Consider the following 14206-nt stretch of genomic DNA (forward strand, 5'->3'; position numbering starts at 1 on the left):
TCAAATTGATTTAGAAGGCAATCCAAGCCTAAAGAAGCTTACCCGTCACAATCCAAATTAATTTATCTCTGTGACCTTGCCTCCTTTCAAAACTGAACGTGAAGGCTCACAATCACATCAAGTAAATGAGTGTCTTAGAGAGAGATGAGCAAGGCCACTACCTTATGCTCTCGCACTTTTTCAGTGTACACTGCCCTTCGGTGGTGAACCATGGTACAAAGACACATTCTGAGATGTTTCCCGGCTTTATCTTTTATGAGTTTGGAAGGCTAAAAAAAAATAGTATCCATAGTAAAACAGTGAACACGGTGTCTTGTACAGTCTTTAGTAACTAGAATATGCTGTTAGATCCATAAATATTGAGACTATGACGGATGTTTTTTATTATTTAGCCTCGATTCACAACCACAATAAACTTGAAATAGAAACAAAACGTCTAGACTTTCTGTTTGTCTGTACTGTTTCTGACATTTGGAAGGCCAAGAGACTGCAGTAAACAATTATAGTGATTGATAGCAGAACACTTGAAGTATATCTACTTCATAACATTACCTGTAAAGTAAATTCCATGTAGTATTAACCTACAGATAGTACTTACTTTGATCCATATTTTTAATGTTACTGCACTCCATTTGCAGCATTGCCTCTCCCAGCCAATAGTCCTCAATGGTGTCCAAATTGCGACAACAGCTGGGATTCCCATCGACAGCATTTGCAGTATAGAGAGTGTATACGGGTATATACATAGATCCCACCTTGAGTACATCAAACCCACAACCAAATTGGATGTGGCTAAGTGAATAGATTTGTGGAGATTCCTCGTTCACTTGCTCCCTCAGGGCTCCAGACAATTTGATCTATTTATCTATTTTTTTATTAGGAGCACAGTGGCCCGTAACCTGAAATTTTAGCAGTGCAAGTAGAATGTTTAGGGGCGTACCCTTGCTAGATGACGGGCAAAGTCAACATTTTTCTCTTTTCATTTTTCACTACATCACTGATAAATATGTGGTAGTGTGGAGCAGAAGTTTGTCAGCAACAAAAAATATCTAAGGGTAGTAATTAACCCTTTCATGCACCCTGTAACCTGATAACATGATAAGGTGTCCACTATAGTAACCGCTGTCCCTGAAAGGGTTAAAAAAAAACTGTAAATCGACTGGTTGTTCAGGCATGAATAGATTGAAAAAAAATGACTTCCATTGTCCAAAATTTTCGGTTCAACATGACACCATTTAAGGGCACTCTGGAGCTAACCTCTCAAATTATTACAATAACCGTTCTAATAGTTCTGATTTTATGGACAGTAATCTTTTTTCCTCTCCAAAGAAACATACCACAGAAGCTTATGTCGCTTAATGGGGAAACCACTTCGTCCATCAAATCTAAAATATTGGGGCTATCGCTCTGACATTTTAATCGGTTGATGTGGGTATAACTAGGGATGTCCACATACATTTTGCAGACGATTGATTGCATTTTTGTGCCATAAAGCACCTGAAACATTTTTTACGCTTATGTTTCAACACTTTACTGTCGAGGGTACCAGTCTACTGCTGTGTCCTCGGCTATTTACATATTTACATATTTCACAGATGCCACACACACACACACACACACACACACACACACACACACACACACACACACACACACACACACACACACACAAAACCTCAGAGATGCACTTTGAAAAAGCTTTGAAACAACTGTTGCACACCAACGTTGATGTCTTCGTTGTGGCCTGCACACATTATTTTCAGTAAAGTTGTGATAAGCGGTTGCGGATCAATTAAAAATAAGAAAAATCACTCTCTTTTTTTTTTTTGTTGATATTTTATTCTCGTGATGAAAAATTCAACATGAATATTTCACAACACAAAAATAGGCTTCTACGATAAAAATTGTAAAAAGGTTTGTTTATTTTTAGAGATCCGTGCTTCAGGATGAGGATACAAGCTTCTTGGTGGATGGGCACTGCCCCCTGAGACCTGTCTGTGGGGACGAGTGTGCTGTCCTGTCGCGTAAGCCACAGACTGAATGACACGGAAATTTACAAGACATTTATATTCACTTCAGGGGCTTTAAGGAGGTGGCTACCTGCTTCACTGGAATGATAATGCAGTTCAACTAATTGTAATAAAATCCCTGCTTGGACTGCATTAAATTATAATTATTATAATTTATTAATCTAACACAAATGTCCAAATCATCAGAACAAGACCCAGGAAGTGGAATGAAGCTTTTCATAACTCCTATTAAAAAGAAAAGAAAAATACTTTATACAACAAGCGTATTTGTATTCTTTTTGGCACAGTGAATTCAAATGGATTATACCATTGGAGAATGCAAATTTACATGTCCATATTGTATTTGGCTCCACTGCAATTTACTGTACATCCTATGTTTCAGAAAGCATTAGTCATAGCAAAAGTGTAGGCAACAAAAAGTTGTACTCCAAGCATGACAAAATGAAAGTTACCCATGACCAATGCGCCAATAATCACGCCCGCGACAGCTCCCGAAGTACGTGGCCATGAAGAACACTGCCCTGCCATGGCTGCCACTGCACCCACAGACACCCCAGATGTACCCACCACCCCCAGCAGTGCCCCAGCTTTGCCTCCCTTCCCCAGAGCTGGGGATAAAATCTCCACACCAGCCAGTAAAACTACGGAAATGACGGCAGCCCCGATGATGACTTTGCTCCCTCCAGCTGCATGCCTTACAAGGGGCCCTCCAACTGTGGCTCCCAAACTCAGCTGGCAAAGTTTTGCTGCAATAATTGCTGTTTTCAAAGCTTCCCGAGAGGAACGGTCACTCATGCGATCGCTGATGCTGTCACCATTTACATCTTGCGGTTGCCCTTTCTGATTCCTGATCTCGTCCCCGGCTTGTACGGTGAGCATGGCAATCACGAATGTTGCAAGCATTCCCATGCATCCGACCAACATCCAGAACTTAAAATCAGACGACTTCAGAATCAAATAGCCAATGATTGCTACTAAAGCTACAAGTACAATGAACACAGAATGGTGGCCTCCATATCCAAATAAACCAAAAAGTGAAGTTACGACAGCAACCACCGTCATTGGAATTCCCGAAAAAGCCAAAAAGTCCACATATTTAATCATCACAGTTTTGATCCAGTCTTGGAGGGTCCTTTGTTTGACTTGTGCCTCTTCAGCCTCCGTCTTCTTCCTCTCTAGTCCTTCTCGCAGCTTCCGCTCAGTGGCCCATGTTGACGTGTCATTTGCGTCAGGAGTGTTCATCCCATTATTTATTGTCAGGATCCTCTCTTCTATTTGCACAGCCACCCTTTCTCTCTGCTCTAAATCTGAAATCTCGATCTGTTTCCTTTCTGTGTCCCAAATCATAGACCCTTGAGTGCAACAGGCCTCTCCTTGTTCCCAGAGGACGTTAAATACAAAGCGCAGGGGTGGTTTGAGGATGCTGAAAATGGACAGTGCACACAGAAGACCAATCATGCCAAAATTATTCACAATCATTTCAATGAGAAAACCGAGCGTGGCACCGCTGAGTGTGGTCCCAAAGGCACCGGCAAGTCCTGCATTTGCCCACAAGTTTGCATAGTTGGTCGTAGTTGTCCCACAATTCCTTGTGGTGACGAACACTGAAGCTACCACTGCTGCCATGACAACGCCAGCTACAACCGAGGTCATGGCGATGGTCAGTGCAGAAGCTCCCATGAGAGTCCCCAGACCGAGAGCACCCACTGTTCTGATGTCTTCGATCAGTGGTTTCAGTTGACTCGCTGAGGTCATTGCAGCCAGCGTCCTGTCAACGGGGTCTTCTGTGGCTCCCATAATGGAGCCTCCCACTGCTCCTAGTGCAAAACCTATAGCTGCTTCCTCTAAAAGGAAAAGAACACAGATTTTTTTTTCACTGACAAAGTACTAAAAAAATATGAAAAGTACACATTACACTTAAGGTGAGTGAGCAGAGATATGCTCTCCACTTTTACTATGGAGTCCCGGTAAAATCAACAAATAACTGATCAGGATTGTTTACTCATACCATCTTTCTCATGTGTAATGTTTTTCCAGTGCAAATCCGGTTTAATCATTATTTTCTTAAATCATGCTAACACCAGAGAAAAAAGCGGAGACTTATTTTGATTTTGCCAACAGTCATACCCTGCAGTCCAACAGGACTGGTTGATCAGGTTTAACCAGCAAACAACCCACGTTGTTTTAAGTCACATCCTCCGCCACACTAAGTTAATAATGGTGGACACGATGTCGGGTTTTCAAAAGTATTCTGTGATAACTTCATTTGGGCTTTTAAGACATTAACAAGCTTCAAAGCAGAATCAGCCAACAGCCAATTTTACACAGCTTATTTGATAACACTGAGAAGAAAAACACGCAAATATTTATCAAAGTTTGATAGCCTACAGATTTCGTCAATGATGATGTACTTACTCATTTTTTTCTTTATCATCATGTTTGTTGTGCAGAAGTCGAAAGAGAGAATCCTCCACCTTTATTTCTGGACCGGTCCCTGACTAGTCACTAGAGACAGCTTGTCTCCTGTTAATAAAGCAACTATAGGACACACCCACGCACAGACCCACATGTGCTAATCACCAGAATCGCTATGCAATACCGGTTTAGTTTCTTTTGTGCACATGTAGTAGCATCCTGCTGTGTGGATGTTTGTCACATTTTGACTGTCACTTTCTTAAAAAATAATTTCTAACAAAGAAAATACAGTCCACACCTGACCATGACAAAGCACAAACCCTCCAATCTGAAAAATGTAGTGTGTTTGGTGAGAAAACTCAAACAAATTTGCTGTTTCCTTGCAGAATGCGGTCTGTCAAGATGATATCTGCCAATCTGAAAGTTCTGCAGATAGGGGGTTTTGCGTTTCAGCCAGTGATGAGTGATTTCTCCCTTGTTATGGTCCTAAGGTATTTGAATTGATTTCAGGAATTTTTGTGTGCATGTGAAATAATTGTCTTATGTGTAGAGTAGATAACTCGTAGAAATGATATAGCTCTACCCACGGGGACATTAAAGCTCGGAATGGCAAAAGTGTTGCTACTGCTGTTGCTGTTGCTGTTGAGCAACCCCCAACAGGGTCCGATAGTTGCATCGAAAGTCGCTGCGTCCCGGGTACCTGCTGACCCAGTTGTCGGTTGTTGATTGGGAACTGTTCGTAGTCCGAAGGCACACCCAGCACCGATTGGAAATCGTTCCCGAACTCGGCAAGTGTTGCTGCTTGCTATGTTCCTGAATGTCACAAAAACAAATAAACTAAATAATGTAACAAACAAAAACAACAACAACAAATCCAGGATACATTTTCTGTATTGATAGCACACATTAAAAGTAAGTTTCATGATTGTTTGTGAAATGAGTTTGTACAGTATTTGAAATGTTTTTGTCTGTATCATGATATCCATTTTATAGACTGGCTGATCGACAGTCCATTCACGGCCAGTAATCTATCTGATTGCTCGTTGCCAACCATTCAACTCAAACGAGATGAAAACGAAGAGGAACCGTTGACAATTGACTCATGTACAGATTGTGAAATTCGGGACATGGGTGATACACACTCTTGTACAGTAGGTGGCGATATTCACATGTAAATCGCTTGCAATCCGCCAGTGAATGAAAGAAGATGAAGAAGTGTAGGAACCATCCGCTCTTGCTACTTGTACTCGGAATCCTTTCGTTGTTACTCCCCAATGGCCGCTTTAGTTGGTACTCGTGTGCGGATCTTGGAAGATAGCGGTAACTATTTGAATCTACCGTGTACTTTTTATTTTATGTGTTTTAGTGTAACACCGCGTTGAGAGTACACATGAAGTGTTACCTTCGTCAACTTTTTAACGGACATTCTAATTGGTCTGTGACTCTCAATATGACGCCGTAACGTTAGAAAGTTAGACATAATGCTATTTTCACGTGTTGCTGTAATTTACCAATTAACCTGCTTTTCCGAGTATTATGACATAACCTTGGACATAACGTTTGGGCAAATTTGATGCACTTGATGATATTGGCAATCTAGGTATGTTTTATTTTGGTCCGATATTGCCTTCCCATTTGAATTTTACTGTTGTTGATTGGGAACTGTTCGTAGTCCGAAGGCACACCCAGCACCGATTGGAAATCGTTCCCGAACTCGGCAAGTGTTGCTGCTTGCTATGTTCCTGAATGTCACAAAAACAAATAAACTAAATAATGTAACAAACAAAAACAACAACAACAAATCCAGGATACATTTTCTGTATTGATAGCACACATTAAAAGTAAGTTTCATGATTGTTTGTGAAATGAGTTTGTACAGTATTTGAAATGTTTTTGTCTGTATCATGATATCCATTTTATAGACTGGCTGATCGACAGTCCATTCACGGCCAGTAATCTATCTGATTGCTCGTTGCCAACCATTCAACTCAAACGAGATGAAAACGAAGAGGAACCGTTGACAATTGACTCATGTACAGATTGTGAAATTCGGGACATGGGTGATACACACTCTTGTACAGTAGGTGGCGATATTCACATGTAAATCGCTTGCAATCCGCCAGTGAATGAAAGAAGATGAAGAAGTGTAGGAACCATCCGCTCTTGCTACTTGTACTCGGAATCCTTTCGTTGTTACTCCCCAATGGCCGCTTTAGTTGGTACTCGTGTGCGGATCTTGGAAGATAGCGGTAACTATTTGAATCTACCGTGTACTTTTTATTTTATGTGTTTTAGTGTAACACCGCGTTGAGAGTACACATGAAGTGTTACCTTCGTCAACTTTTTAACGGACATTCTAATTGGTCTGTGACTCTCAATATGACGCCGTAACGTTAGAAAGTTAGACATAATGCTATTTTCACGTGTTGCTGTAATTTACCAATTAACCTGCTTTTCCGAGTATTATGACATAACCTTGGACATAACGTTTGGGCAAATTTGATGCACTTGATGATATTGGCAATCTAGGTATGTTTTATTTTGGTCCGATATTGCCTTCCCATTTGAATTTTACTGTAGTCACGTGTCAAACGTTAACCATTGATACACGATGTAAGCATTAAACTGGCTATTTTTGGACAGATGAGTTAAGAATAATTTCTTACTCGCCAGATGATGCCGAGTCACCTGTGGAGGACACAAATGATCTGAATAGCTCAGGTGAGGAGAGTCATGATCATATGTCATCTGATGGAGAATCTGACGGAAATGTGGACGGCGAGAATGATGGAGACGATGAAGATGGAGGTCAGGAGAAGGAGGATGGCAATCCCAATGCTGGCTGGGCACAGGCAATGGCCAAGGTTTTGGGGAAGCAAACCGTCAAGAACAAAACCATCTTAGTGAAAAACAAAGAACTGGACAAGGTGAAGGCAAAAGAAAAACAGGAGCAGTTGGAGAGGAAGGAACAGGTCATTACCTCCGTTTTTTTTTTTGTTTTGTTTTTTTAAAAGCAGGAAGCCTGATCATCCCCTCGCAATATTGAGTTACCTATTACCGGTACCTAAAACCAACTGCCTATTGTTAAATGTCAACTCTCAGCACTTCGCTGAATTGTTTTCTGAACTCCACTCACTCCCATCGCGGTCAATCATCATCAAAAGAAAATCACTCCCCAAAAATTGTAAAAACACTTCATTTATCCAATGTACCCATTTTTTTGCTCAGCTTTTTTTGGACGATTAATCATTACATAAACACCAAAACAGAGGTGGAACTGGAGCAACCCTCTTGTTGTCATTTATTTATTATTATTACTGTACAATGTGATATTGTTACATATTTACATAGCACATTAAGTTAAGGCGTATGGGAGTTCACAGATCCAAGACTAAAAACTGAGCAGGCATAAGAGAAAATATTTGTTTTGCTTTCTTTGTATTTTTTGTATAACTAAAGCTGCTGGCAAGTGCTACATTACATTGAAATTGTGTCCTTATTGTTACAAGAAAAAGAAAATAAAAGTAACTGACCACTTTATCCTGATGGAACCTTTTATAATTTTTTTTAAAAAGTATATGCAAGTCAATGTTTGATAAACTATTGAACATGTTAATCTGTAAATATAAAATTTAACTTTAAAACCGTAATTATTGCCTTTCCTGATCCCTGGAACTGGTGTAATGGCACATGTTTTGGACAGACATTGCAAATCTTATTATTGTGCTTGCTTTTTTTGTCCATCAGACTGACAAGAAACGAGCATGGGAGATGATGTGCAGAGTGAAACCTGACTTGGTGAAGGACCGAGAGGTTGAAAAAGCTCTGCAAAGAACTGCAACTAGGTGTGTTATCGTGTATTTTTGTATTGTGACAAGGAAGTGAGCATAAAGGCTGATTGTGTTTATTTTTTCCACTAAGAGGAGTTGTGCAGCTGTTCAATGCGGTGAGGAAGCACCAGAAGAACATTGATAACAAGGTGATGGAGGCTGGTGGCTCAGAGAGGAAAAAGGCAAAAATACTTTCCTCCGTTTCCAAAAGAGACTTTATTGATGTACTAAGGAAAACTGAAGGTGGCGCCAGAGTCACAGTCAAGACAGAAAAGGACACAAGTGTAAGTGATTCTTTTTTTTCTTGCATAACTCCTCCAAAAACAAAACTTAAGTTTCTTATATTGTTTTCAAACAAAAGAAAAAGATCATCTTGAATCGCTGTATGATGTCTGTGTGACTACTTACCCCTCTCGAGACAGTTTTTGTGAAGATTTCTATCGCCATGATTTAAAAATTAATTTCGGATGTGTTATCTTTTACGAAAGGCAAAAGGTAAGGGGTGAGAGAGCCAGACGGTTTCTGTGCATTCAAATTACTGGCAAAAAACAACCTCCCATCAATTTTAGGATCCGCCGGTCTCATCCATCCATGCACTCAGTGATTTAACGTCACTGTCTTCCGCAGTGCTGCAGAAACATCCATTTGGATATATGGCATATTTTCTAGTTGAGGTGGTTTGGGATTCATTATTTATTCATTGTGCTCGTGAGCAGAGGAGGAGCTGCTCGCATCACTGTGTCTGTACCCAGACATGAGCGAGTGATTTATCCATCCATCCGATTTTATGTGATGTGGGTAATTGATAAAAGGCAAACTGCAACTCGGTGGGGATACACTTTGTGCTAGTATTCATGGTGAAATAATTTTTCAGTTGCGTGTGTGTGTGTGTGTGTGTGTGTGTGTGTGTGTGTGTGTGCTATATGTGTCCCTATATTCGATTTAGGAATACATCATTGATAACAAGGTGATGGAGGCTGGTGGCTCAGAGAGGAAAAAGGCAAAAATACTTTCCTCCGTTTCCAAAAGAGACTTTATTGATGTACTAAGGAAAACTGAAGGTGGCGCCAGAGTCACAGTCAAGACAGAAAAGGACACAAGTGTAAGTGATTCTTTTTTTTCTTGCATAACTCCTCCAAAAACAAAACTTAAGTTTCTTATATTGTTTTCAAACAAAAGAAAAAGATCATCTTGAATCGCTGTATGATGTCTGTGTGACTACTTACCCCTCTCGAGACAGTTTTTGTGAAGATTTCTATCGCCATGATTTAAAAATTAATTTCGGATGTGTTATCTTTTACGAAAGGCAAAAGGTAAGGGGTGAGAGAGCCAGACGGTTTCTGTGCATTCAAATTACTGGCAAAAAACAACCTCCCATCAATTTTAGGATCCGCCGGTCTCATCCATCCATGCACTCAGTGATTTAACGTCACTGTCTTCCGCAGTGCTGCAGAAACATCCATTTGGATATATGGCATATTTTCTAGTTGAGGTGGTTTGGGATTCATTATTTATTCATTGTGCTCGTGAGCAGAGGAGGAGCTGCTCGCATCACTGTGTCTGTACCCAGACATGAGCGAGTGATTTATCCATCCATCCGATTTTATGTGATGTGGGTAATTGATAAAAGGCAAACTGCAACTCGGTGGGGATACACTTTGTGCTAGTATTCATGGTGAAATAATTTTTCAGTTGCGTGTGTGTGTGTGTGTGTGTGTGTGTGTGTGTGTGTGTGTGTGCTCAATGTGTACCTCTATTCGATTTAGGAATACATCACTGATTGTGCTTGCTGAACCTCATGACTGTAAAATGTGGCTGTCGACCACACTGCACGTAGTACACAAACAAATGTGTGCTTCAGCCCCGCCCCCTCTGATGTATACATCTTAGGCCCGTCGTACACCTTACGCCGTCGCGAAACGCCAGAGAATTGTTGGGCAGCCTGCAGGGTTCTGCCATGAGTCTTTCTGCGATTTTAAAATTTGAATCGCGGGTGCAGATGTAACAGCTAATCAAAAATGCAATCCTGTGTCACATCAACTTTCACAGCAAAAACATTTGCGGGTATGTCGTGGAGATCTAGCCAGCTGCCACCAAGCCATACCAATCAAGTGTATATACTATGATTCCGTTTGACCACAATTCATTCAAAAGCACTGTCTGATTTTCATTGGTTCCATTTAAATGTATTTGTATTATTTTGGTCACTTATTTCAGTGACCATTTGGCGGGTTTCTCTGTTGACAGATGGGTACCAACAGTTGTATGTGTGTCAATATTGGGGTTTACAATAACTCTTCATTGTATTTAAAATTTCATATGTGCCAGCGGCTTAAAAAAACTAAGCATGTCTTGTCTCTCACCGAAATGCACATTGGCCTTCACAAAATAAATTACATTTCCAGGGTATGATGTTTGCACAGAGCAGAGCAGAGCAGATCTGAAAACCCATTTTAAAGGCTGCGGTGATTTCGGCGTTTATTTAACAAATAAAAAAGTAACATTTATTAACAGTAAAGGTGGATGAGAGACTCCAGAGATCATTAAAAATTGGGAATAAGTTGCAATATTGTTTTAGTGCCAGATATGTGGCTCATAGTCCCAACTTAACAGTTTCATTGTGTCTGTGCATCTCCGTAGACAACGGATGAGGTGGAGAAACCAGCGTGGAGTGTCCTCACTGACGACTTTATGATGGGAGCGTCTATGAAAGACTGGGATAAAGAAGAGGAGGCCAAGGAACATACAGGAAACGGTGCCAATGGATGTGATTCCGATTGACCCCATACCAAGCAAGAGACTTTGGAGTTCATTGTGAATGGTTTGAGCCTGTTCACTCAGCCAAGCGAGTGAAATCAACAGGGGGCAGCGTTGTATTCACCGAGTTACAGGACCGTGCTTGGTTCTGTGAATGAAAAATAATGGGAAATTCTTCATCGGATTGGCGCCTGCTCAGAAAAGATTGAGAAATGTTGTCATTTGTTGATATGAGAGGCAGCGCATATACATGGAAAAAAATTAACATGCAACAGAGGAAAAATACACTTTTTTTTTATGATGGATGATGGACCAGTTAACCACTGAACTGCTTTGCTCAGCTCCACCATCCAGATTGTTTTTACCATGTTGTGTGCTGAAGATTTTAATGTTGTGTAACCTGTGTCAAAACCACGCTTTTGTACAGGGCCACCAAAATAAAGAGCTGTTTTGTAGACAACGAGTGCAATGTAGCGGTGTGGTTTATTTACTTGGCTCATGATTTATTCCCTGAGAAGCAACAAGTCAGCATTTCTTCTGGCTCACTGCGTCCTTTGTGTTTACTGTCCTTTGTTTCAGGAAGAACTTTTGTTCATTGAATGTCAAATCCACTCATGTTGAAAGAAAGTGACAAATCTATGAACAGAATCACAAAAACGGTAAGAACGTTACTGAACTTTGAATGTCTTTGTGTAAAATGTATTTCATTTTGAAATTTGATTTATTCCTCCACAAAAAAAATACATGAAAAAGGTCTGAACTAAGTGTTTTAGTCCATCCCTAAATTATTATTGTTTTTTTTTTTTGGCTTTGGATTTTAGTTGAACACCTGCAGGTTTTAGGGGATTAGGAGCCTACATACAGTAAATTCCAGTGTTTTTCTCATTTCTAATGGAAAAGAAAAAAAGTGCTGATGGAAGTTGAGAAATGTAAAATTAAGCCCACAGACGTATTTTTGAATGCAGTACTTTATTAAATTTGTAAGCTTTGAACATTTGAAATAGCAACTGGTCATTCGTGAATTTGTTTCTTATGAGCAATATTAGTAGACTAGTTGAAGTACAATGACAGAACAACTCAAGTCTTTTTTATGTGTGGCAGCAATCAATTCAACAACAAAAGGATGCAATGTATCATCATGCAGGTAGTTAGTTAACTAATAGAACAAGCCACGGTAAAATACATCTTTTTGTTGTAGTCATGAGTTGAATTATCATTTCTTAAGTGCCTCAGGTAGCATTTATTGTGAATTGTATTTAGTTAACATGCAATGTGGAAATAGATGACAAACGGATACGCCCATCCCACGATGAACTCCAGCAGGCTGCCAGGAGTGACCTGATGTGGTGATGTGGCACCAGCACTTTTGCTGACTCCTGTTTTACTCTCCAGCTTCCTGTGTGTCTGGCCTATGCTGTCGTCACATCCTAGGGAAATATTTGCGCTTGGGGTTATCAACAGAGGAGGAAAGCGGCGAGTCAGGCTGTCTACACTGTGCTGGATTGGCGTCTGTCATGGCAACACTGTGGCCTGCCGTTCTGGTATGCCGCCTTTTATCCTGACACGTTGACACAATCTGCCAAGGATGCAGGACCTTGTGACGTGTCAGTTACCATGCCCATCTGTCCCAATCTGCGTACTCAAACAGTGACTTAATGGCAGAGCTAAAAACTCAGTTGACTGAGAGATTCTCAGGAACAGTCTAAATGAAGTTTGTTGAGCAAATATCCTGGAATTTAGACTTTTTTGAGGAGTACGCCTCATGAAAATGAACCACTGTCCACCCTGCCCATTCTTTCAATTAATGTGCGAATCCATGCATGTGGTGCATGCAGCAGACACATGGCCAACTACAAATTCCTGCTTCTTGCGAACCGTTATGAGTCTGTACTGGTTTTCAGAAGCTAATGCCGGTAAGGCTGTTGGCTAGGATGATAGTCTGTGCTTACAGCTGCAGCTTTGCTTACCTATTGACTTTGACATCAAGCCGCTTTGTGTGGAGCTTTTATTAAACCTCAATTAGCCATTACACTGTTGCATCACAATCTGGAATGTGAAAGTCAGAACAACTTGATTTTGTTTTATTTTATTGTTTACCTAAATTTCGAAATCAGCAGATCACAAAAGAGTTACGCAGTTGCTTAATTTCACACTTGGTGAGACAGGCACTGCTGAAGCCCAACTGTTAGTTTACAAGCAACTTAAAAAGTACATTTTCCAGAATATGTTTCTCTTATACTCTATGCAGGACATGCATACAAATGCGGATGGAGCCAATCATGTGTATTGTGTGTTGTTTTTGTGCACATTTTGTCCCGTGTAAAAGTTTACGACTACCCATTAGATGAAGCAACATCACCAGAAACTGTGGCAGCAAAATTGAGGTTCAAAATGAATCCTTTCCAGAAATTAAGGATACCAATGGAAATAGATCAAAATCAACATGCCCCGAAGTGTTACTGTTGTTTGCCATTTGCTCACTCTTTAACCTCTTGGGCTATTGCTTTGATTTGAGGGGGAATGACCGTTTTCCCTCCAATGCCATAATCAGACAAACACACACACAGAACCCAGCTGCTGTTTCCTCTGGGAATTTAGCTTTATTTTAGCAGTGCACACTGATGGTACTACCCACAAGTACTACCCCTGGCAGACAGTGCAGGACACCCTCACAAATTACGCTTGCTATCGATTTATCTCTGCGTAAATTTAAGGTTCGTCCAAAAACGTAAATCTTCAGATTTCTATAAATTGAGATTCAGAGCGGCGCCCTCTGGCGGATTAAATTGCTGAAGGTTCACCACGCAGTGGGACGCATAAAGTAACTTCAAAAAGGCACTACTTAATTGCTTAAGTAAAGCATAAATGAGTTATAAAGCATCTTTTCCTACAAGGCCAAACCGTAATAAAGAATTAACAAAAAATACAAACATTAACTGCAAGAAGACCATGGCCCCTTTAGTGATTCCAGTAGCTGAAATCGCTGATTTAAAGCTTTTCAGGCCAACGGAGCATTCGAACCTTACAGAAACGTCACCGTTGGTGCACCCAACACTCTTATTCAAAATAAATCGCCTCTGCTTCCCCTCTCATGACCACAAAGTTGGACAGAAACGCGTGCGCGCAGGGAGGTGGTGGTGGTGGTGGTGGTGGTGATGGGGTGGGGGGCCGAGG

General features: G+C 40.7%; 2 protein-coding genes across 4 annotated transcripts; one reads left to right on the top strand and one right to left on the bottom strand.

Moving 5' to 3' along the window:
* Window positions 1-1900: 1900 nt before the first annotated feature.
* LOC109521951 (uncharacterized) lies at window positions 1901-4556 on the bottom strand. The gene is made up of 2 exons (XM_019880109.1): window positions 4446-4556; window positions 1901-3874 (listed from the first exon to the last, which is right to left on the bottom strand). The coding sequence occupies exons 1-2, from the start codon at window positions 4465-4467 to the stop codon at window positions 2409-2411; spliced, it is 1488 nt and encodes a 495-aa protein (XP_019735668.1). The 5' UTR covers window positions 4468-4556; the 3' UTR covers window positions 1901-2408.
* Window positions 4557-5704: 1148 nt separating this feature from the next.
* On the top strand, window positions 5705-11503 carry rrp15 (ribosomal RNA processing 15 homolog). Of its 3 annotated transcripts, none has more exons than XM_019880050.1 (6): window positions 5705-5765; window positions 7119-7417; window positions 8193-8290; window positions 8367-8424; window positions 9243-9377; window positions 10916-11503. In XM_019880050.1, the coding sequence occupies exons 1-6, from the start codon at window positions 5720-5722 to the stop codon at window positions 11054-11056; spliced, it is 777 nt and encodes a 258-aa protein (XP_019735609.1). In that variant the 5' UTR covers window positions 5705-5719; the 3' UTR covers window positions 11057-11503. The 3 variants fall into 3 exon arrangements, with proteins under 3 accessions (XP_019735609.1, XP_019735607.1, XP_019735608.1); XM_019880048.1 differs by lacking the exon at window positions 5705-5765 and adding an exon at window positions 6599-6694; XM_019880049.1 differs by lacking the exons at window positions 5705-5765; window positions 9243-9377 and adding an exon at window positions 6599-6694 and having other exon boundaries at window positions 8367-8559.
* The last annotated feature ends 2703 nt before the right edge of the window (window positions 11504-14206 follow it).

This window comes from Hippocampus comes, unplaced genomic scaffold (genome assembly GCF_001891065.2).
Source record: "Hippocampus comes isolate QL1 unplaced genomic scaffold, H_comes_QL1_v1.1 scaffold135, whole genome shotgun sequence".
Taxonomy (NCBI): Eukaryota; Metazoa; Chordata; class Actinopteri; order Syngnathiformes; family Syngnathidae; genus Hippocampus; species Hippocampus comes.

Excerpts from the sequence above, each read along its gene's own strand:
- rrp15 (XM_019880050.1), top strand. The coding sequence starts at position 5,720 with ATGGCCGCTTTAGTTGGTACTCGTGTGCGGATCTTGGAAGATAGCG. Across the intron at positions 7,418-8,192 it reads AGTTGGAGAGGAAGGAACAG|ACTGACAAGAAACGAGCATG; the intron begins GTCATTACCTCC and ends TTTGTCCATCAG. Across the intron at positions 9,378-10,915 it reads AGACAGAAAAGGACACAAGT|ACAACGGATGAGGTGGAGAA; the intron begins GTAAGTGATTCT and ends GCATCTCCGTAG.
- LOC109521951 (XM_019880109.1), bottom strand. The coding sequence starts at position 4,467 with ATGATGATAAAGAAAAAAATGA. Across the intron at positions 3,875-4,445 it reads GATGATAAAGAAAAAAATGA|AGGAAGCAGCTATAGGTTTT; the intron begins GTAAGTACATCA and ends TTTTCCTTTTAG.